This window comes from Jaculus jaculus, chromosome 7 (assembly GCF_020740685.1).
Source record: "Jaculus jaculus isolate mJacJac1 chromosome 7, mJacJac1.mat.Y.cur, whole genome shotgun sequence".
Classification (NCBI taxonomy): Eukaryota; Metazoa; Chordata; class Mammalia; order Rodentia; family Dipodidae; genus Jaculus; species Jaculus jaculus.
Window position 1 is genome coordinate 126837413 of NC_059108.1, and position 24255 is coordinate 126861667.

At 43.5% G+C, this 24255-nt stretch overlaps 1 protein-coding gene across 1 annotated transcript in view; it reads right to left on the bottom strand.

Annotated features, from left to right (window-relative positions):
* Positions 1-16148, bottom strand: part of Golga5 (golgin A5) — a 39117-nt gene extending 22969 nt beyond the window's left edge. Inside the window, exons 1-6 of the mRNA XM_004649666.2 lie at positions 15993-16148; positions 12778-13348; positions 7164-7388; positions 4384-4603; positions 3873-3996; positions 1562-1765 (exon numbers count right to left, since the gene is read on the bottom strand). Of these exons, the coding sequence (XP_004649723.1) occupies positions 1562-1765; positions 3873-3996; positions 4384-4603; positions 7164-7388; positions 12778-13318 (1314 nt within the window). The 5' untranslated portion in view covers positions 13319-13348; positions 15993-16148. The remainder of the gene's footprint in view (positions 1-1561; positions 1766-3872; positions 3997-4383; positions 4604-7163; positions 7389-12777; positions 13349-15992) is intronic.
* Positions 16149-24255: the final 8107 nt, after the last annotated feature.

Genomic DNA, 24255 nt, shown 5'->3' on the forward strand with positions numbered 1-24255 from the left:
AGAATCAAACCTGGGTCCTTAGGCTTCACAGGCATGTACCTTAACTGCTAAGCCATTTCTCCAGCCCCATTTTCCCTTTTCATACTACAAGGAAACAACCTTCATACATGCAAACCAAAAACCTGGACTCATAACTCTATTCCACATGACTTCTTCCCCTGCCTCTAACTACACATCTGTGTCACATACACTCTACCAGTGCATGGGAGCTGTCCTGTGTGTCATGCTTATCAGGCCCTCCTTACTTCTTACAATTACCTTTGGCATCTCCCTGCCTGTGATCGCACCATCCCACTATCCCCATATCCCTTTGATAATTAGACAATAAATTTTTGTGTACCAGGCAGTGGGTTGGGATACACATCAAATCTAATCATGCTACTCTCCCATCATATACAGGACAAAATCAAAACTTTCTTGCATGGTATGCAAAAGTCTTCATGATCTGATTCCAGCCGGTCACGGGGTTTTATCACCCATCTCTTAACCTCTAACTTTATGCTCCAGCAGGGGGAACTAGCTCCTCCAGGCGAACCTTGTTTTCTCTGCCCCTGCCTCTTGCACAGCTGCTCTTCCCCTGCATAATCTTCCTACTCATCCTGGTCCTCTTTATATAGCACTGCCTCAGTCCAGTGATCCCTGGCCTGCTAGGCATACATTATAAGAGCTTTTTCTCTCAAACTCTCACCGTATTGCATCAATAACTACCCTCGCACTGTGTGTGTGTGTGTGTGTGTGTGTGTGTGTGTGTGTGTGTGTGTGTGTTGTATTAGCTAAGCTGAATGCTCTCTTAAAGCAGGAGTGTAAAAACGACTGTGAAGTTTTGTAAGTAGCTGTGTAAGCTCAAATTTCACTGCAATAATATTTACAAGACATAAGAATGGAGAAGTCTGTCTGGGAGTTGGACAACCATGCCTATACACAAGCAGCTAGACACTGGTATCAGGAGGTTAGGGTTCAAAAGATACTTAGCCACAAGGAGGTGACAGAACCAGAGTGAGTATGCAAGATAGGAAAGAATGAAAGAGTGCAATATCAACTGCTCTACCAAAATTGAAGCAATGCAAACAAGAAGAAAGGTAGAAATGGAAGGGGTGCATGCCTTTAATCTCAGCTCTTGGGAGGCAGAGATAAGAGGATTGCTGTGAGTTCAAGGCCACCCTGCGACTGCATAGTTAATTCCAGGTCAGCCTGGGTCAGAGTGAGACCCAAACTCGAAAAACCAAAGGGATAGGGGGAGAAAGAGGGCTGGAGAGATGGCTTAGCCAGTAAGGTGCTTGTCTGTAAACACTAACAACTGGAGTTCAAGTCCCCACTACCCACATACAGCCAGATGCACAAAGTGATGTAGGCATTTGGGGTTTGCTTACAATGGCTGGAAGCCCTGGTGCACCCACTGTCTCTCTCCTTCCCTCTCTCTCTGCTTGCAGATAAATCAATAATTTTTTTTTTAATGAAAGAAAACATATTTGGGTCATTCTGGACAGCATGGGGGACAGTACCAGCATCCTTCAGTTAATGGCACATCTTGACCACTCAGAAGCACATGTCCCATGCTTACTTGGAGTATCCTAGTAGCTTTCTGCTTATAGTCAATGAGCTCCTGCTTAGAAGAATCCAAGTTTGACTTGTGTAGCTTGACTTGCTGTTGTAGTTCATCAACTTTCTTCTTCTCATCAGAATATTTTCTTTCTGCCAGAGTAACTGCTTCTGCCAAATTCTGACGCTCTACTTCCATTTTATTAAGGCGTTCAGCAAACTCACTCTGTGAAAAAATTTTACATCATACTTATTGTATCAGTTAGCTTTGAAATATATTTTACAACCATTTATTCAGAAATCATATGGGATTTATTAGCTCCAACCAACAGTAAGGAGGGAAAAGACTAGAACAATCTGAAGCTGTGGCTCCCAAACGTGACACATCAAAATTGACTAGTGCAGAAAGTGAGGCTTTCTCTACACTTAGTGACTGCAAGTTCCAATACTTCATGGGGATCTGCTTTCGAAGATATTTGCCAGCTGAGCCAGGCGTGGTAGCACATGCCAGTACTCACAGCATTGGAAGACTGAGACAGAAGGATTGCCACAGATTTGAGGCCACCCTGGCCTAAGTAGTTAAGTGAGTGAGGCCTATAGTAAGATTTGCCTGTCTCAAAAAAGAGAAGAAGAAATTCTCAATATAAATGGAATCATACAATAGGTAGTCTTTTGTGTCTATTCTCTTTTAACTTGTGTTTCCAAGGATTATCCAAAAATGTATACATACTCTAGCATGTATTAATTCTTCAATATGTTTTTATGGCTATCTAAGAGTTCCTGTATGGACATTTCCCAATTTGTTTACTACTCAGCAACTGATAGACATCATTTAAATAGGCTTTGGCCTATTTCAAACAATGCCACTATAAACACTCATGGACAGGTTTTTATGTGAACATGTATTTTCAATTCTCATGCATATATCTACCATAAAACTTCTAGGTCATGTGAGTCTATGTTTAACTTTTTATAGAACTGCTTGTTCTTATTTATTTATTTATTTTTTAAAAAGAGCCAGGTATGGTGGCGCATGCCTTTAATCCCAGCATTTGGGAGGCAGAGGCAGGAGGATTGCCATGAGTTCAAGGCTGAGACTATATAGTGAATTCCAGGTCAGCCTGAGCTAGAGTGAGACCTCATCTTGAAAAAAACAAAAAACAAACAAAAAAAAAGAAGTCTGAATGTTTTTAGAGCTTAGCATACCGATCAAGTATCCATGAAAATTCAGCCCCTGAACATAAATGTGCTGTAAGTGTAAAGTACAACTAAGTGCACTTTTCTTTTCTTTTTGGTTTTCGAGGTAGACTCTAGCCTAGACTGACCAGGAATTCATTATGTAGTCTCAGGCTGGCCTTGAACTCACAGCCATCCTCCTACCTCTGCCTCCTGAGTGCTGGGATTAAAGGCATGTGCCACCACTCCTGGTTTATTAAGACCATATTTTAAAGAATCACCATACAAAAGAAAACGTAAATATCTCATTAATAAATTTTAATGTGAACTATATGTTGAGTTAATAATAGGTTTTCTATCTCTTATTCAAAATGCCTAGGGTCAATTTTTTTTTTTTTTTGATTTTAGGACTTTTGCATATACAAAGCACAAGGTTGCAAGCCTAGCTGCCCAATATGTTCACTCACAAGCCTTATAAAAAACATCCACCAAAGCCTGGGCTCTGCCTCACTCAGTGGAATCAGACTCTTGGGGATGGAAGATCAAGCATCAGAAAGTTGTATATAGGTGACTCTGAAGAACAGGTGGAGCCTAAGGCCAGCCTGAGACTACACAGTGAATTCCAGGTCAGTCTGGGCTAAAGTGAGATGCTGCCTCAAGAAAAAAAACAAACAACAAAAAAGAATAAACAAAATGCCCCAATCTCCCAGTCTAGCATTTACTCAGATGATGGTAATGACCTGTACAACTAAATTCAGTGGAAGACGCACAGCTCTAATGAACAGCAGCCATTCTGTTTTCATCTCACACATAAAATGGGCACCTGAGTTTCTGTCACAGGAGAATTTTCTTTCTTTTTTTTTTTATATTTTTTTGTTCATTTTTTATTTCTTTATTTGAGAGTGACAGAGAGAATGGGCGCGCCAAGGTCTCCAGACAGTACATACGAACTCCAGACGCGTGCGCCCCCTTGTGCATCTGGCCAACATGGGTCCTGGGGAATCAAGCCTCGAACCAAGGTCCTTAGGCTCCACAGGCAAGTGCTTAACCGCTAAGCCATCTCTCCAGCCCAGGAGAATTTTCTAAAGTGCAATATGCAAAACCTTACAGAAGAGTCACCTTTTGTCCAAGTAACAGAACCCTGTCTCCCTTCTAACCTGCATTTGTCTGTAGCTCTCTTGCTCTCTCTTTAGAGTGGTATCTGCTTCATGCAGCCTCTCCTGAAGCGTTTGCAGAGCTTGATTTTGTAGGCTACTACCTTCATTGTGGTCCTGCATTATTCTAAAAGAAAACACACCATGTGAAATAACCACTCCCACCGGGTACAAGTGATATGTAGTAGTATAATTTTTAGCACATCTGTGAGTTAATCATACATGACACAATAATCTAAAACATTCTTAAGAGATTTTTTTCTCTTCTAATGGAATGGATTCTATATTTTCAAGCTTCCAAACATAAATAATTTAGATTTTACTAGCAACGCACCTCAAGGGTCAAATAGTGAATCCATTTTAATCATATACATTTCCAACATTGCCTTAAGAAATTTTCCTTCCTGTAAATTCCCCAAAAGCTAAATTCTTATAAGTTAGGCTACAGTACAATGTTTACTATTACCTGTACTAGAAACATTCTAGCTCATATTTTATTAAAAGAACTGCATACCGTGACTTTTCACTTTGTAAAGCTTCCAATGCTTCTGTGCGGGTACTCAGCAGCTGGTCAGCCTCCTGCAGTCTCACTTTGAGTACAGCCAGCTGGGAATCCTTGGCAGCCAAAGATTCAGTAAGGTCATCAACCTGGGCTCGGAGTTCACGGGTTATCCGATCACTCTTTGAATGGTCAACATTCCATTTTTCAACTCTTGCTCTTGCCTTATTTAATTCTATAAAACATGAAATTTCCTTTTTTTCCCCCCTTTTTATTGTCAGCTTCCATACTTACAGAAAATAAACCATGGTAATTCCCTCCCCTCCCCCACTCTTCCCTTCACAAATCTATACCCCATCATATCCACCTCCCCCTCTCCATTAGTCTCTCTTCTATTTTGATGTCATCATCTTTTCCTCCTATTATGAGGTTCTTATGAAGATGGTGCTAGGCACTATGAGGTCGTGGACATCCAGGCCAATTTCTGTCTGGTCGATTGTACTATATGCAATCCTCTCCTTCATATGGCTCTTACATTCTTTCTGCCACCTCTTCCTCAATGGACCCTGACCCTTGAAAACATGAAATTTCTATGTACAAGCAAAACAAAATACATCTTTTTCATGGCATACATAGATACCAGTCCTTTTCATATTTTTTGTGGAGGTTTAATATATATATATATTTTATATTAATAACTTCTATACTTACAGACAACAAACCATGGTATTTCCCTCCCCTCCCCCACTTTCTCCTTCATGACATCAAATTAAAAGAGAGACTAATAGAGAGAGGGAGGGGATATGACAGAGACCTTTCATATTTTTTACTCATTGCCAAACTCAGGAGCATACAAATACCTTCAATATGTTCTTTACCTATATGAACACCCTTTTTTTTTTTTTTGGTTTTTCGAGGTAGGGTCTCACTCTGGCTCAGGCTGATCTGGAATTCACTATGTAGTCTCAGGGGGGCCTCGAACTCTCGGCAATCCTCCTGCCTCTGCCTCCCGAGTGCTGGGATTAAAGTTGTGTACCACCACACCCGGCTGAACACCCATTTTTCAAGACCAATACTCACATCTCCATTAGAGTCATCAGACTAGAAAAAAAACCTTTTTCTTACGATATTTTTTTCTTTTTTTCCTCTTATGATATTTTTGTCTAAAGATATATCATAAAACTTTGGGAGCTCAAAATAATAGATAGTAGAAGCTGGACACGGTGGCGCACATCTTTAATCCCAGCACTTGGGAGGCAGAGGTAGGAGGATCGCTGTGAGTTTGAGGCCACAAACTACATAGTGAATTCCAGGTCAGCCTAGCTGGAGTGAGACTCTACCTCGAGGGCTGGGGTTGGCTATGGCCCAATGGTAGAGTACTTGCCTGGCATGCACAAGGCCCTGGGTTCAATTCCTAACACTGAAACAAAAGGGGGGGGGACGACTTCAGCCTAGAAAATGAATATAAGAGCATTCTGTCCCATTAGTTCCATAATGTTTTCAAGGCCAGCCTTGGACTATAGAGTGAGTTCCAGGTTAGCCTGGGCTACAGTACAGGGAGTCCCACCTCAAAAAAAAAACAAACAAACAAACAAAAAAAAAACATGGGTTGCAGAGATGGCTTAGCAGTTAGGGTACTTACCTGCAAAGCCAAAGGATCCAGGTTTGATTCCCCAGGACCCAGTTAAGCCAGGTGGCACGTGTACCTGGAGTTTGTTTGCAGTGGCTGAATGTCCTGGCATACCAATTCTCTCTCTCCCTGCCTTTCTCTCACTCAAATAAATAAATTTTATAAAAAGAAAACAAGGTCAAGATGGGCTGGAGGAATGGCTTAGCGGTTAAGGTGTTTGCCTGCAAAGCCAAAGGACCTAGGTCCAATTCCCCAGGACCCACATAAGCCAGATGCACAAGGGGCACACACTTCTGGAGTTTGTTTGCAGTGGCTGGAAGCCCTGGCGTGCCCATCCTCTCTCTTCTCTCTCTGCCTCTTTCTCTGTCTGACGCTCTCAATAAATAAGTAAAAATAAGTTAAATTTTTAAAATTATTTTAGAGCCGGGCATGGTGGCACACACCTTTAATCCCAGCACTTGAGAGGCAGAGGTAGAAGAATCACTTTAAGTTCAAGGCCACCCTGAGACTACATAGTGAATTACAGGTCAGCCTGAGCTACAGTGAAACCCTCCATTGAAAAACCAAAATAAGGGCTGGAGAGATGGCTTAGTGGTTAAGCATTTGCCTGTGAAGCCTAAGGGCCCTGGCTCGAGGCTCAATTCCCCAGGACCCATGTTAGCCAGATGCACAAGGGGGCATATGTGTCTGGAGTTCGTTTGCAGTGGCTGGAGGCCCTGGCGTACCCATTGTCTCTCTGCCTTTCTCTCTCTGTCTGTTGCTCTCAAATAAACAAATAAACAAAAATAAAATTAAAAAAAAAACCCACCCGACTCAAAGCAGCTGGTGGAAAGGGTTTATTTAAAAAAAAAAAGAAAAAGAAAAACCAAAATAAATATATAAATAAATAAATGAAACTTAAAAAAATTATTTTTATTTGAGAGAAAGAGAAAGAGGAAGATAGCTAGAAAATGGGCATGCCAGGATCTCCAGCCACTACAAATAAACTTCAGATGCATGTGCCACTGTGTACATCTAGCTTACATGGATACTAGGGAATCAAACCTGGGTCCTTAAGCTTTGTAGACAAGTGTCTTAACTGCTAAAACTACTCTACAGGTCAAGTTTTTGGTTTATTTTCCAGAGCTAAATTTCTAATATTGAATGTCTCATATAAGATCCCCACCTTCTTGGGTTTCTTTGGATCTCTGAAGCAATGAAGCCATTTCCTGATTTAAAGACTGCACTTCATTCCTCAATAGCTGGTTCTCCAGTCGCAGATTAGACAGCTCATGGGATCTGCTGTCATCACTTGGGGTTGGGTTGTGGTCAGTGCAAGTGGCATCTGATGAAGTGCTTTCCTTTGAAGAATCCTCATGGCCTTTGGGGATAGAAGCTGAACTATTAACTTCTGAGAGAAAAATAAAAACGTTTTATTTACTACATTGGTATTGTCACCATATAAGCACCAATAGCTTACTTTGATAGGATAACTTTTAGCGAGTTGATTGCTATAGTTAACCTACCACAAATATAACCCAAGTTCTCAACAGATTTCCATCTGATGAAAATCCATTCTCAGGGCTGGAGAGATGGCTTAACAATTAAGGCGCTTGCCTATGAAAGCTTAAAGATCCAGGTTCGATTCCTCAGTACCAACATAAGCCAGATGCACAAGGTGGCGCATGCATCTGAAGTTTGTTTGTAGTGGCTAGAGGCCCTGGCACACCCATTCTCTCTCTCAAATTAATAAATAAGGTAAAAGTTAAAAAAAAAAAAAGAGACAAAAGAAATCCATTCTCACAAGTGGGCCCTATGTGTCTGTCAAAACTGAGTCTAGTAATACTAAATGAATGGATATATAAAGTACAGTTTTGGGCTGGGCATGGTGGTGTACATCTTTGGGCATGGTGGCGTACATCTTTAATCGCAGCACTTGGGAGGCAGAGGTAGGAGGATCACCATGAGTTCGAGGCCACTCTGAGACTACATAGTGAATTCCAGGTCAGCCTGAGCTAGAATGAGACCCTACCTTGAAAAAAAAGAAAACACACAAAAAAACCAAACAGACAAAACCAGATCAAAAAAAAAAAAAAGGTACAGTTTTGGAAAGAAGAAAACCAGACATAATTTCAATACTGGGTCTCAGGTTCCTTGTCTTTGAAATGGCTGTGAAAAGTCTATGGCCACACCACCCTGAATGTGCTCAATCTCATCTGAAAAGATTGTGAAAAAGGGGGAGACAAGCTGGGTGTGGTGGCGCACACCTTTAATCCCAGGCATTCCTCCAGGTTCAGCATGGTCTAGAGAGAGACCCTACCTAAAAAAACAAAAACAAAGGGTGGGAGGGAGACAAAAAACAAAAGGGAAAAAACAAAACTAAAACTAGATATTCTGGATGCGGTGGCACATGCTTTTAATCTGAGCACTAGGGAGGGAGAGGTAAGAGGACTGCTTTAAGTTCAAGGCCAGCCTGGAGCTGCAGAGTGACTGTCAGGTCAGCCTGGACAACAGATAGACCCTACCTCAAAAAAAAACAACAACAAAAACAAAAAACAGCCGGGCCTGGTGGCACACGCCTTTAATCCCAGCATTTGGGAGGCAGAGGAAGAAGGATCTCTGTGAGTTTGAGGTCATCCTGAGAATTCAGAGTGAATTCCAGGTCAGCCTGGGCTAGAGTAAAACCCTACCTCAAAAAAACAAAAAAGCAAAATAAAACAAAAAGTGGGGTGGGGATATGTCACAACACTGAACCCACTGGAAAAGCACAACAGAAAGCTGTGGGTTTCAATTCAAGAAGACCAATGTAACAGGTGACAATGATTATACAACACACTGAAATTAAAATGCCTTACCAAAGACGTCATAAATTCAAAGTATTTTTAATTTACTATTAAATGTGATACAAATATACATTTTACTCATTTTTAAAAATTAAGCAGTAAGGGCAGGGAAAGAGCTCAGTGGTTAAAAGCACTTGCTTACAAGCCTGATGACCTAAATTCAATCCTCCATAGCACCTACATAAAGCCAGATATAAGGTGCCAAGTGTGTGTCTATAATCCCAATACAAGTGGCTCAGGCATCTGTCTCAACAGCCATGGGAGGTGGAGCCAGGAGAATGGAAGCTCACAAACAGCAGCAAAAGGGCAGGAAATACTCTGTCCCCAAAGAAAGTACAAGACAAACATTCCAAGGTTGTCCTCTGACCTCCACACAAGTGCTGTGCCATGTGCATGCCCATACACACTCACTCACTCACATACATACACACAGAAATTAATAATTAAAGTGACAGAAAAAATTGTGCTGGGCGTGATGGCACACGTCTTTAATCCCAGCACTCAGAAAGCCAAGGTAGGAGGATTAGTGTGAGTTTGAGGCCAGTGTGAGAGTACATAGTGAATTCCAGGTTAGCCAGGGCTACAGCGAGACTCTACCTCAAAAAACAAAAACAAGCTAGGTGTGGTGACACGCGCCTTTAATCTCAGCACTCAGAAGGTAGGAGGACAAAAACAAAAAAAACATAACTCACACAGTAAGAAGCTGGGTGTGGTGACATACTCCTGTCATCCTGGAGCAGCACTTGGAAGGCTGAGGCAGGAGGATCAGTTTAAGTTCAAGACTAGTTAGGGCTACATTGTGAGTTCAAGGCCAGCCTTGCTTACACAGTGAGATGCCATCTCAAAATAGCAAGAAGAAGAAAACTCACAATAAAGAGTTGGGCTGGTGGCTCATGCTGGCAATCCTGGCACTTAGGAGGATGAGACTGGGAAAACAAAAGGACTACAAACTTCATTATATCAAACAAGCAAAAACAGTGGGTTAAAGACAGAAGATTTGAAAGCTTAATTTACAAATTTAGAATAAGGATTTGCACATGCTTAGATTCCCATCCAAGTACTGAGTACATTTTCTTTTTTCAAGTATGTATGAAGCTCAGAGGTTAATCAATTTACTAAGACATAATTCTCAAAGAAAAAACAAATCTCAAATTGAAAAGAACTGTGGGGCCTGGAGAGATGGCTTAGCAGTTAAGGTGCTTGCCTACAAAGCCAAAGGTCCTACGTTTGATTTTCCAGGACCCACATAAGCCAGATGCACAAGGTGGCACATGCATCTGGAGTTCATTTGCAGTGGCTGGAGGCTCTGGAGCATCCATTTTCTCTCTCTCTGCCTTTCTGTCAAATAAATAAAAATAAAATACTGGGAAAAAAAAAAGTCGTGCATGGTGGCTCACGCCTTTAATCCCAGCATTTGGGAGGAAAAGGTAGAAGGATCACTGTGAGTTCCAGGACAGCCTGGAATTACAGTGTGAGTTCCAGTCAGCCTTGGCTAGAGTGAGACCCTACCTTGAAAATACCCCTCCCTTGCCGGGCGTGGTGGCGCACACCTTTAATCCCAGCACTCGGGAGGCAGAGGTAGGAGGATCGCCGTGAGTTCAAGGCCACCCTGAGACTACAGATTTAATTCCAGGTCAGCCTGGACCAGAGTGAGACCCTACCTCACAAAACCAAAAAAAAAAAAGAAAATACCCCTCCCAAAAAAATGTGGGCCAGAGAGATGACTCAGCAGTTAAGGTGCATGCCTGGTAAAGCCGAACAACCTGGGTTCAATTCCCCAGTACCTATGTAGACTATGTGCACAAGGTGCGCACAGACACCTGGAATTCACTGGCAGTGGCAGGAGGCCCTGGCGCACCCATTCTCTCTCTCTGTCTCTGCTTGCAAGCTGGAGAGATGCCTTAGTGGTTAAGGTTAAGCCTAAGAACGCAGGTTCGATTCTTGGGTTCCTGCTTAAGCCAGACGCACAGGGTGGTAAATGTATCTGAAGTTCATTTACAGTGCTGGAGGCCCTGGTGCACCCATTCTCTCTCTCAAATAAACAATTCTTGTTTTTCTTTTTTCAAGGAAGGATCTTGCTCTCTAGCCCAAGCTGACCTGGAATTCAGTATGTAGTCTTAGGGTGGCCTCAAACATACAGTGCTCCTCCTACCACAGCCTCCTGAGTACTGAGATTAAAGGTATGTGCCACCACATCTGGCAATAAAATATTAAAAAAAAAAAAAGGAAACGGGAAAGTGTGGGGGTGGGGAGGGAGGGAATTACCATGGGATATATTTTATAATCATGGAAAATGTTAATAAAAATTAAAAAAAAAAAAAAAAAAAAAAAAGGAATTGTTGAGCTGGAGAGATGGCTTAGTGGTTAAGGTGCTTGCCTGCAAAGCCAAAGGGCCTGGGTTTGATTCCTCAGGACCCACGTGAGCCAGATGCACAATGGGGCACATGCGTCTGGAGTTTGTTTACAGTGGTTGCAGGCCCTGGTGTGCCCATTCTCTCTCCCTCTCTCTCTTAAATAAATAAAAATAAAACATTAAAAAAGAAAGAAAGAAATTGTGGCTGGGCATGGTGGTACATACCTTTAATCTCAGCACTTTGGAGGCTGAGGTAGGAGGATCACCATGAGTTTGAAGCCACCCTGAGACTATACAGTGAATTCCAGGTCAGCCTGGAATAGAGTGAAACCCTACCTCAAAAAAAGAAGAAGAACCAGGAAAACAATTGTGGGCTGAAGAGATGGCTTAGTAGTAAAGCACTTGCTTGCAAAGCCTAAGGACCCAGGTTCAATTCCCCAGGACCCACATAAACCAGATACACAAGGTAGCACATGCATCTGGATTTCATTTGCAATGGCTGGAGGCCCTGGTGTGTCCATTCTTTCCCTCTCTATGCCTCGTTTTCTCACTCTCAAATAAATAAAAATTAAATATTAAAAAAAATAAATAAAATGAAAAAGAATTGGGCTGGAGCGATGGCTTAGCGGTTAAGTGCTTGGCCTGTGAAGCCTAAGGACCCCAGTTCAAGGCTCTATTCCCCAGGACCCACGTTAGCCAGATGCACAAGGGGGCACATGCATCTGGAGTTCGTTTGCAGTGGCTGGAGGCCCTGGTGCACCCATTCTCTCTCTCTCTCTCTCTCTAATAAATAAATAAATAAAAATTTTTAGAAAAAGAAAAAGAATTGTGCCAGGCATGGTGGCCTATGCCTTTAATCTTAAATGTAAAAAGAGTCATTTTAAGGGCTGGAGAGATGGCTTAGCAGTTAAAGTGCTAGCCTGTGAAGCCAAAGGACCCAGGTTCAGTACTCACATAAGCCAGATGCACAAGGTGGTGCATGCATCTGGAGTTCATTTGAGGTGGCTAGAGGCACTGGTATGCCCATTCTTCCTCTCTCAAAATAAATAAATTTGGAAAAAAAAAAAAAAAGGTGAAGCAAAGACACTGAAGACTGTCCTCTGGCCTCTATATGCATGCACACACATACATATCCACACCTGTGTACACATGAACACACACACAAAATTATAGTGAGCCAACTGTGACACAATTTCTTAGATGCTGTGTTTGGTAAAGGCGGTACCCAACAGACAACATCCAAAGTTCACTACTCGACTCACATACTGACAAATGGAAGTCAATACGGCCCTCCCTTGTTTATACTACATATTGGCAGAGGGCCTTCTCTTATTCCCATGGAGATAGACCCTATAATTGTGGATGAAAAACATTATATTGGGCCAGACGTGGTAGCGCACGCCTTTAATCCCAGCACTTGGGAGGCAGAGGTAGGAGGATCACCATGAGTTTGAGGCCTCCCTGAGACTACATAATGAATTCTAGGTCAGCCTGGACTAGAATGAAACTACCTAGAAAAAAAAACAACAACAAAAATTATTTTGACTTATAATGACATATCCCATTTGCTCAAATCTAAAAGAAGTGCAGGACTGATTTACTACCATGGCTCTGGCTCCCAGAACTTTCTTCAGCAGCCTTGACAGTAGTTACATTAGTATCCACAGAACTGACACTTGGTGTCTGAGAACTCGGAAAGAGAGGTGCCTTGCCCTTCTCTTTCTTGATGTCTACTCTTCCAGTAGGCTCTTTTTGGGAACTGTTAAGAAAATCAAATAGCAGCTCATCATCAGGTTCTGACTTTTTCCTTCGAACAAACTGGGATGAAGGCCTAGGGACAGATGTGTTCTCAGCAGGATGGGAGGCCTCCCCAGATGTCCTGGATCCCACTTTCACATTTGCAGTGCCAGCTAAGATGGTGGCTTTCTGATGCCGAATGTTATCAGCCGCTGAGGAAATATAGGCAGCTTTTGATCCAGTCTGATAAGTCAAATCTGTGTTTTGCTCATGAGCTTCAGGATAGTCAATATTTTTGTTGTGTAAGATGTTGCTGGCGTTCTCCTTTCTAAGAGCTGTTGCAGCACCTTGATCAACTCGGTTTAAAAGATCTTCTGCCCTTCCAGCAAGATCAGCAAACCAAGACATGATGGTAGCAGAATAATCCTATGGACAACCCTGTAAAATAGACATGGTGTGATCAGTGTCCAACAGCAGAGTGTAACAGTCATGACTAAAGTCTGGTCAGAGTCCTGTGTTAAGATCCTAAGTTGTCTCTTACTAGCCTGGTAACTTTAAACAAACCACTAACAGCAGCTGAGAAACTTTGTTTAGGAAATGGGGGACAGTGGGCTGGAGAGATGGCCATGTGTAAGCCAAGAGAATCCTCAGAAGAAATTAACCTATCCACACTTTGACCTTGTACTTCATTCGCAATTGTGAGAAAATAAACTTTCTAGTGTTCATCATCCCTTTGGGCTGGAATGGTCACAAGCTAACACTTTTTCTTCACTAAAATATTTGGAGTTCTCTTTCCACCTAAACTGGTTCCTATCATTTTATGTTCATATCCTTTTGCCTTATAGCCCTGCATGTTTTTTTTCATTAAAAAAAAAGTTTTTGCTCATTTTTATTTATCTGAGAGTAACAGAGAGAGAAAGAGGCAGAAAAAGAGAGAGAGAGAAAGGGGCAGAGAGACAGAGAGAATGGTCGTGCTAGGGCCTCTAGCTACTGCAAACGAACTCCAGATGCATGTGCCACCTTGTGCATCTATCTGGCTTACATAGGTCCTGGGGTACTGGGGAATTGAGCCTCGAACTGGGGTCCTTAGGCTTCATAGAAAAGTGCTAAACCGCTAAGCCATCTCTCCAGCCCTTTTTCGTTATTTATTTATTTGCAAGCAGAGAGAGGCAGACACAGAAAGAGAGAGAGAGACAGACAGACAGACAGAATGGGCCCACCAGGGCCTCTAGCCACTGCAAATGAACTCCAGATGCACACACCATCTTGTGTATCTGGCTTTACTGGGGAACTGAACGTGGGTTGTAAGGCTCTGCAGACAAGCACTTTAGCTTCTGTGCCATCTCTCCAGGCCTTTATAATGTGCTTTATAATGTGTTATAATGCTTTATAATGTGTTGTCTTTTGAACATGTCTGTTCCTGTTGGAAGGGGGAGTGGTTAGATAAACATCATATCCGTTTTGCTCACCATCATGAATTCACAGAATTGAACACACAGAGGCACTCATAAATACTACTGAGTGGAATTAATTTTGTGTACCAGATGCAGTCTAAACATCACATGTACTTTTCAAATCCATGTTTTGTGGTAAGTAGCAGGTCTTAAAAAAAAAAAACAAAAACAAGGACTGGAGAAATGACTTAGCGGTTAAGTGCTTGCCTGTGAAGCCTAAGGACCCGGGTTCGAAGCTTGATTACCCAGAACCCACGTAAGCAAGATGTGCAAGGTGGCACATGCATCTGGATGTGATGGCCATCCTAAGACTACATACTAAATTCCAGGCCAGCCTGAACTAGAGTGAAACCATACCTTGAAAAACAAACAACAACAACAAAAAAGAATTAGGAAGGGCTGGAGAGATGGCTTAGCAGTTAAGCGCTTGCCTGTGAAGCCTAAGGACCCCGGTTCAAGGCTCGGTTCCCCAGAACCCACGTTAGCCAGATGCACAAGGGGGCGCATGCATCTGGAGTTGGTTTGCAGTGGCTGGAAGCCCTGCTGCGCCCATTCTCTCTCTCTCTCTCTACCTGCCTCTTTCTCTCTCTCTTGTCTGTTGCTCTCGAATAAATAAAAATGAACAAATTTTAAAAAAAAATTAGGAAGAACGTAGAACTTAAATGGCACCTCAGATACCAAATTCTAAGTGAGTCCAAGGCCAAACCTACCTTTTAACCTCCTCCTCCCCACATCTAACACATCAAAACCAAAATAACCTCCTTGAAAGGCAGCTCATCATTTAAAGCTGCTCTTTATAAAATATATTACGGGCCTGTGTACTTCAGTTTATGAGAAGCCAAATGAAAACAGAGGTGAAGTGCATTCTGACATATGAATCAGCGTACTCGTATACAGCATCCTCAGGCAAAAATTGGCGGTGACTGGGGCCAAATCACCTTTCCTAATAAAAAAAAACGGCACTTAATATCTTGCCTCCTATTTAACAGTTTATAAGGCTTTAAAACATTGCCATGGGGCTGAGAATATAGCTTGACAGTGTTCCCCCAGCATGCACGCATGAAGCCCTGGGTTTGGACCCCCAGGGCCGCATAAACCAGGCACGGTGGTACACGCCTGTGTTTCCTAGCAGTTGGGAGGTGGAAGCAGGAGGATCGTAAGTTCAAGGGCATCCTCTGTAACACAGGGAGATCCAAACCTTCCTGGGACATATGCGACCGTGTCTCCAAAAAAAGAAAATAAGGGCTTGAGAGATGGTACAGTGGTTAAGGCGCTTGCCTGCAAAGCCTAAACGACCCAGGTTTCATTCCCCAGGACCCACGTAAAGCCAGATGCCAAAGCGGCCCATGTATGTGGAGTTGGATTGCAGAGGCTGGAGGCCCTGGAGTGTCCATTCTCTGTCTCTCTTTTCCCTCTCTGCTTGCAGATAATTTTTTTTTTTTTAAGGAAGAGAAAAGTAAACATGGGGATGGGTCTGAGGCCCAATGTCGCACCGAGGAAGGCCGGGAGGTCTGTCTGTCAGACTGTAGATCCCGGGAGGCGAGGACGGACCCCGAGCCCTAGATCAAACCCGGGCGGCCGGAGACCACGTCCCGCCCCGGCGATCCTGCCCCGCGCCGCGGTCTCACCTGGGGACGCCGAGCGGCTGCACCGCGGCCGGTCTCGTCGCCCTCCTGGGCCCGAGGCCCCTCAGCAGCCGGCCCGGAGAGGACCCAGGCTCCCCAAGCCTTCGCGGACCTCCCCGGATACCTCTTCCGGGAGACGTGGAAGCTGCGGCGAGGACCTCAAAACAGAGCGTCCGCTCGGCTGCCTGCGCGGCGGAGAGCCGCCAGCCACCTGCACGGCTCCTCAGGCGGCGGCGCCGGCAGCTGCGGGGACCTCGCGCCTGGCCACGCCCCCTCCCCGCCCCGGGCCGGCGTGCGTGTGACGTCACTCGCCGCCAGCGGGCGACGGGAGGCCCCCACGCGGCCGGCACAACATTAGAGGCCCCGCCCATTTAGGGGGCGTGGTCTCACTACTACGAAGGCGGGGCCCGGCCTGCGAGGGGCGGGGCTTGAGCCTCTGGTGGACCAGCCCAGGCTTCGCCCTGGCTGAGTCAGAGGATGGGAATTTCATGGAGGTTGCTTTGATGAGACCCAGACAGCTGTTTCATAAACGAATGAATGAAACAGTTTCAGAGCATCCGTGGGGGCTGTAAAGGGAAGAATCCAGGGAGAAATGATCAGAGGCAGGGAAATAGTTTAACTCCAGTGGGTCAGGTCCCTCTGAGGCGGAGAAAACTGAGGTAAGACCGAAAGGATAGCAAAGGCCAGCCAAGGGCTTTCCAGACACCATTATTGTAGTTATATTCTGCATACAGTCACAGAATCCTTGAGATTAGTCTCAAATCTACATTCAGTAATTCATCAAATAGCACCTATGTGAATAGGACTGGGTTAGCCTGGTCCTAAGGATGAGACTCCAGCATAGTCCCAAAGCTCAAATAAATAACTTGTCTTAAGATCCTTTTAGGGAATACATCCCTGATACTGAAAACTTAAAACAGGGGTAGTCATGAGCCCTAGGGGTGTAACATCTGCTGATGTCTGGATAAGTGTATATACTATGCTTATCAAACTGCCCAGTAAGCACTTCTGTTAATATTCATATGCTTATATTAATGCTACTGTCACTTTGGATAGAGAATCTTCTTGTTTCAGATGGCAGTGACCTTGGGACGACTCAGAAGAAATCATGGTGCTGGAAAGAAGTGACTGGAATACTGAGTAACATCTCGATCACACCTTCCAAGGCTCAAGGTCTAATGCAGAAGAGGTGGCAGAAAGAATGTAAGAGCCAAAGGAAGGGTAGGACTCCTTACAATGTGCTCCCTCCAGACATAAAATGACCTGGATATCCATGACCTCATAGTGCCTGACACTAACTACACAAGACCATCATAAGAGGAGGAAAAGACCATGACACCAAAATAAAAGACAGACTGATTGAGATGGGGCGAGGATATGATGGAGAATGGAATTTCAAAGGGGAAGGGGGGTGGGAGGGAGGGTATTACCATGGGATATTTTTTATAGTCATGGAAAACATTAATAAAAATTGAGAAAAAAAAAGATCCTCTTAGGTTTTGGCTGGTTAGCTCAAGCCCCCATCCAGAATTTAGAAAAGGCTCCAATCTTGCTTCTCATGGGCCATTCTCTGTCCTCTATCTATAATCTCTCCAAACCTTAAAAAAAATAATCCTCTGCCGGGTGTGGTGGCACATGCCTTATTCTCAGCACTCAAGAGGCAGAGAGGACAGCCTGGGACTACAATTAATTCCAGGTCAACCTGGGCTCGAGTGGGACTGCTTCACAACAAAAAGTAAATAAATAAAAATCTGGGCTGGTAAGCCTGAGATCCACACAAGTCAGATGCACAAGGTGGTGCATGGGTCTGGAGTTTGTTTGTACTGGCTGGAGGCCCTGGCATGCTTGTTCTCTCTCACTCTCTCTCTCGTCTCCTCTATCTCTCTCTCACTCTCTCTCAAATAAACAAAAATAAATTTTGAGCTGGGTATAGTGGTGCATGCCTTTAATCCCAGCACTCAGGAGGCAAGATAGAATGATCACTGTGACTTCCAGGCCACCCTGAGACTACATAGTGAATTCCAGGTCAGCTTGGACTAAAATGAGACCCTACCCTAAAAAAAAACAAAAACAAAATAATAATAATAATAATAATCGGGCTGGAGAGATGGCTTAGCGGTTAAGCGCTTGCCTGTGAAGCCTAAGGACCCCGGTTCGAGGCTCCATTCCCCAGGACCCACATTAGCCAGATGCACAAGGGGGTGCACATGTCTGGAGTTCGATTGCAGTGGCTGGAGGCCCTGGCGCCCATTCTCTCTCTACCTCTCCCTCTGCCTCTTTCTCTCTCTCTCGTTGTCACTCTCAATAAAATAAAAGTGATTTAAAAAAAATTTAAAAAAAATAAATAAAAATAATAATAATAATCACAAGTAAAATTTTTTAAATCCTCTGTCCTAATAGGAAGGTTGACATCATGCCAAAGCCTGTATCCCCTAGAATCAATGCTTTAGAGTCTTCAAATTAAATCCTTGAAGTAGGTGCTGGGGAAACGGCTCAGTGTATAAAGCACCCAATGTAAAATTGGTGCCTCTATGCACACACGTGCACCCACACACATGAAAAGATACATGCGCACACACACCACACACATGCAAAAAAAGTTATGTCTCTCTCTCCCCTCCTCTCAGGTCAGGTTTAGCTCAGTGCAATGAAAAGAAAAAGTTTGCTCTTCTGGCTGTTCACCTCTCCTGAACCTGCAGTCTCTGCTCTGGTAAACCCCTTTTGTCTCAGCCCATATTAGAGGGGGAAACCTCTCCTACATGGACTCCCTACCCTCTCCTGCCTTCCACATGGCAGGAGCTCTCTGCACTTTCTTCTCTTCCCTTCTCTTAATCTAATAAGGTCTTTGTAAACTTTACCCTCTGGTAATTTCATAAGACAAGGATCTGGGGGTGCCCTTGAAACGTACTTACTTTTGGGAGTTCAAACACAAACCCCAAACCCAAGCTCGAGTCTGCTTTTCTTAAAGAATTGAAATAAGTCAGACTGGACTAGAGTAAGACCCTACCTCAAAAAACCAAAACAGGGCTGGAGAGATGGCTTAGCAGTTAAGCTCTTGCCTGTGAATCCTAAGGACCCCGGTTCGAGGCTCGATTCTCCAGGACCCATAAGCCAGATGCACAAGGAGACATACATATCTGGAGTTCGTTTGCCGTGGCTGGAGGCCCTGGTGCACCCATTCTCTCTCTCTCTCTCTCTCTCTCTCTCTCTCTCTCTCTCTCTCTCTCTGCCTCTTTCTCTCTGTCTGTTTGTCCCTCTCAAATAAAGAAGTAAAAATAAAATAAAAATAATAAAACAAAACAAAACAAAACAAACAAACAAGATAATAGCAGAGATAGGAAGATAGGAGGATTGTTGTGAGTTCCAGGCTAGCCTGAGTAAATTCTAGGTCAGCCTGGGCTCAAATAAATAAATAAAAATAAATTTTGAGCTGGGCATAGTGATGTACACCTTTAATTCCAGAGCTCAGGAGGCACAGGTAGGGAAATCACTGTGAGTTCAAGGCCAACCTGAGAATACATAGTAAAGTCCAAGTCAGCCTGAGCTAGAGTGAAACCCTGCCTCAAAAAAACAGAGAAAAAGAAAGATTTAAAACCTGCATCTATTTTTTTGCGGGGGGGGGAAGATTTTTGTTGTTGTTGTTGTTGTTTGGTTTTTATTATTTTGGTTATTTGAGGTAGGGCTTCACTCCAGTCTAGGCTGACCTGGAATTCACTATGGAGTCTCAGGGTGGCCTTGAACTCACAGCAATCCTCCTACCTTTGCCACCACACCTGGCTTGTTTGTTTTTTAAAATTTTTTTTGTTCATTTTTATTTATTTATTTGAGAGTGATAGAGAAAGAGGCAGATAGAGAGAGAGAATGGGCACGCCAGGGCCTCTAGCCACTGCAAATGAACTCCAGACGCGTGCACCCCCTTGTGTATCTGGCTAACGTGGGACCTGGAGACTCAAGCCTCGAACCAGGGTCCTTAGGCTTCACAGGCAAGCACTTAGCCTCTAAGCCATCTCTCCAGCCCTAGCTTGTTTGTTTTTTAAGGTAGGGTCTCACTCTAGCCCAGGCGGACCTGAAGTTCATTATGTAGTCTCAGGCTGGCCTTGAACTCACAACAATCCTCTTATCTCTGCCTCTGGAGTATTGGGATTAAAGGTGTGCACCATCATGCCTGGCTGCACCTACGTTTATAGAGATCTTATTAAGACTAGAATATACTTCAAAGTACTGGGTGTGCATCACATAATTCTCACAACAACCTTAAGGAATGTACTGTTGCTACCCTGTGGTCAGTGCTATCGGATTAAGGAGTACTTATCTTCACTCAGTGACAGCAGTACATCCCAGAAGGAGAGTATCCTTTCCTTTCCTTGTTCAACCATATGACCTGCTTTGGCCAATGGAATGTGACAGATGTCTTTTGCCACATCTAAGCAGACGCTTTCTGAGCCATGATATATTTCCTACAGTTCTCTTGCCCTTTTTCCTTTCTCATGAGAATACATGTCCCAGAGGGGCTGGCTGTTCTCTCAGCCTGGGTCATGAAAACAAATGAGATGCAGGCTGGAGAGATGGCTTAGCAGTTAAGGCACTTGCCTGCAAAGCCAAAGGACCTGGGTTTGATTCCCCAGGACCCATGTAAGCCAGATGCACAAAGTGGTACATGTGTCTGGAGTTCATTGCAATGGCTGGAGGTCCTGGAATGCTCCTTCTCCCTCACTCTCTCTCTCTCTCTCCCTCCCTCTTTCTCTGTCTCTCTGCTTACAAAGAAAGAAAGAAAGCAAGAAAAAAGAAGAGGGAGAAGAAGAAATTGACCTTTGCTGTTAGACACTACTAAGATTTAGAATCCCTGTGAAAACTTTTGTACTCCTTCCACAGTGGCTAAAGTAAAAAGAGATGGGAAATACCAAGTATGGGTGAAGACCTGGAAACGTGGTGCATTTCCAAGAGGAGTGTGGCAAGCCTGCCCTGAGACCTCCACCAAGGACTGTCCCCTGAGTCAGTTGTTTGCTCAGCCTAGCCTCTCTGACTCGCCGCCACCCTTCGTTTAGGCCATCTGCCCACCTCTGCAGGCTCACCCTGGGGATTCTGCAATCCACACTAGAAGATTCCGTGTTCCTTCAGCTTCTCTGTTCTGTGATTCTACTTCCTCATTACACTCATCTCAAACATAAAATTGAGCATCTTTGTGCATTTCTTAAGTTCCAGCAGCAGAGGGCACTTCGTGCTTAAGGATATGTTAGTGTTGAGCTGGAGAAATGGTTTAGCTGTTAAGGCGCTTGCTTGCAAAGCCAAAGAACTCAGGTTCTAGTTCCCAGGACCCAAGTAGGATGCACAAGGTGGCGCATGCATCTGGAGTTTATTTGCTGGAAGCCCTGGCATGCCCATTTTTTCTCTATCTGCCCCTCTCTTTCTCTCACTCTGTCACTGTATCTCTCAAATAAATAAATAAATATTTTTTTAAAGAATATGTCCGTGTTGGGCTGGAGTTATGGCTTAGCAGTTAAGGTGCTTGTCTGCAAAGTCAAAGAACCCTTGATGTTCAAATGCTGGAAACCTAACAGTGCTGTGAGTGGGGTCTTTCAGATGTCCTCAGGACCTGCGGGTTGGTGGTGCATGCCTGTATTCCCAGAACTTGGGACATAGGGACAGGACCAGGAATTTGAGGCCAGCATTGGATACATAGTAAGTTCATAGCCAGTCTGGGCCATAGTATGAGACCCTGTTTCAGAAAAAAATAAAATAAAATAAAGTGATTAGGTCATCAAGGTAGAATTCATGGATTAACGGTGCTGTCATGGGGATGGGTTAGTTATCATGGTAACTAATTTCTGAGAAAAGGAGGACTCTGGCCCCTCCATGTTGTGAAGACATACTTCTTTCCACCTTCACTGTGGGATGATAAAGCAAGAGGGTTTTCTAAAGAGGGCCGTTCTCCTCTGAAAATAGCTATCCTGCAGCTATATTCACACAGATGCAGAACAACATACACGAAGTTAGTATATGAAGATAGTATTGGCTATAGTAGCAAATACTGAAAACAAGTTGCATGTTCACTTATTCCCCAGGACCCATGTAAGCCAGATGTACAAGGTGGTGCATGTGTCTGCAGTTTGTTTGCAGTGGCTGGAGACCCTGCCCGGCATGTCCATTCTCTCTCTCTCCCTCCCTCTTTCAAATAAATAAATAAAAATAAAAAGATTTTTAAAAAGAAATACAGTGTGGCAAATAGAAACCAATGGTCCATAATCTGAAAAAGGAGATTTTTAAAAATTTATTAATTTGCAAGCAGTGTGAGAGAGAGAGAGAGAGAGGGAGACAGAGAATGGGCACACCAGGGCCTCCAGCCGCTGTAAACGAACACCAATTGCTTGCGCCACTGTGCATCTGCTTTACGTGGGTGCTGGGGAATCAAGCTCATGTCACTGGGCCTTGCAGGCAAGTGCCTTAGCCACTGAGCCATCTCTCCAGCGGAAAAATAAGATTTTTGGATTGGGATTTGAATAAAGGAATTTTTATTTTTTGTTATATGTGATCGTTTGCTCAGGAGTGGATAAAATAAAAGAGAGAGAGAGAGCCCAGAGCTCCCTGCATGATGTAAGGGAGGGGACTCTGGCTTCACAAGATGGCTGGTGAATCTGCCCACACAGGCGGCTGAGTTTTGCATGGATGTAAGATCTATTCTTTATTCATGAGAGCTGTTTGCAGTCCGATTGAACACAGTGCTTTGCTCGCCATTAACTTTTTCCTGTTTTGGTTATTTTATTTCCTCTGTCAGTGATCTGACTTTTAACCAAATACCAAATACTTGTTGTAGAGAAAGAAGAAAAGGAAAAAGAACTCTGCTCTCTCTCATAGCAAATATTTATCTTTTTTTTGAGCTAGTGTTAGCATGAGTGTTTTGCTAAACATGGACAAGCTAGTCTCACTAATTTCACAATTCAGACCCAGTTTTGAAAGTAAGGGGTCCCAGTACACCAAACCAAAAATCATAAGAGGATTTTGCCAATGTCTCTCCATGCCCATTAGGAGGCTGAAAAATAGATACAATAAGAGAGTATAGTGGTAGTGTTTCTTTGATTTACTGAAATCTAAATTTGAAAAAGTTTAATTTGGAAGAAGAAAGTAAAAGCAAGCCAGACCATCGGGTTGGAGGAATGCCTTTGCGGTTAAGGCACTTGCCTGCAAATCCAAAGGACCCAAGTTTGATTCCCCAGGACCCAAGGAATCCAGATGCATAAGGTGGCGCATGTGTCTGGAGTTCGTTTGCAGCAGCTAGAGGCTCTGGCATACCAATTCTTTCCCTTTCTCTCTCTCTCTCTCCCTCTTTCTCTCTGTCAAATAAAATAATAATAATAGTAATAATAATAAAAAAGCCAGACAAAGTGACCATAGGACTTGATTCGGGAAGGAGTTCTCAGGGTGTGTCTCAGCCTCTATCTATAAGAGGCTTCTGAGCCACAAGCCTGGCAGCAGCCCTCTGGATATTGGCCCATATCTTAAAGAATCTCAGTTTTTGTATTTTCGAAGTCAAAAAGGAAAAGCTGGGGGCTGGCAAGCTGACTTCACTTGCCTACAGAGCCTAACAAATTGAGTTCTGTTCCCCAAGTACCCGAGTAAAGCCAGATGCACAAAAAGGCACACGCACCCCAATTGCTCAGGCAATAAAACCACAGATTAATCACTGGGACCTCATGAAATTACAAACATTTTGCACTACAAAGGACACAGTGAAAAAAGCAAAGAGGCAACCTACAGAATGGGAAAAAATCTTCGCCAGCTATATATCTGATAGAAGATTAATATCTAGGATATACAAAGAACTCAAAAAGTTAAATAATAAGGAATCAAACAAGCCAATCAAAAAATGGGCTTTGGAGCTAAATAGAGCATTCTCAAAGGAAGAAATACGAATGGCATATAAGCATCTAAAAAAATGTTCTACGTCACTAGTCATCAAGGAAATGCAGATTAAAACTACATTGAGATTCCATCTCACTCCTGTCAGATTGGCCACCATCATGAAAACAAATGATCATAAATGATGGCGGGATGTGGAAAAAGAGGAACCCTTCTACACTGCTGGTGGGAATGCAATCTGGTCCAGCCATTGTGGAAATCAGTGTGGAGGTTCCTAAAACAGCTAAAGATTGATCTACCATATGACCCAGCTATAGCACTCCTAGGCATATATCCAAAGGACTCATCTCATTTCCTTAGAAGTACGTGCTCAACCATGTTTATTGCTGCTCAATTTATAATAGGTGGGAAA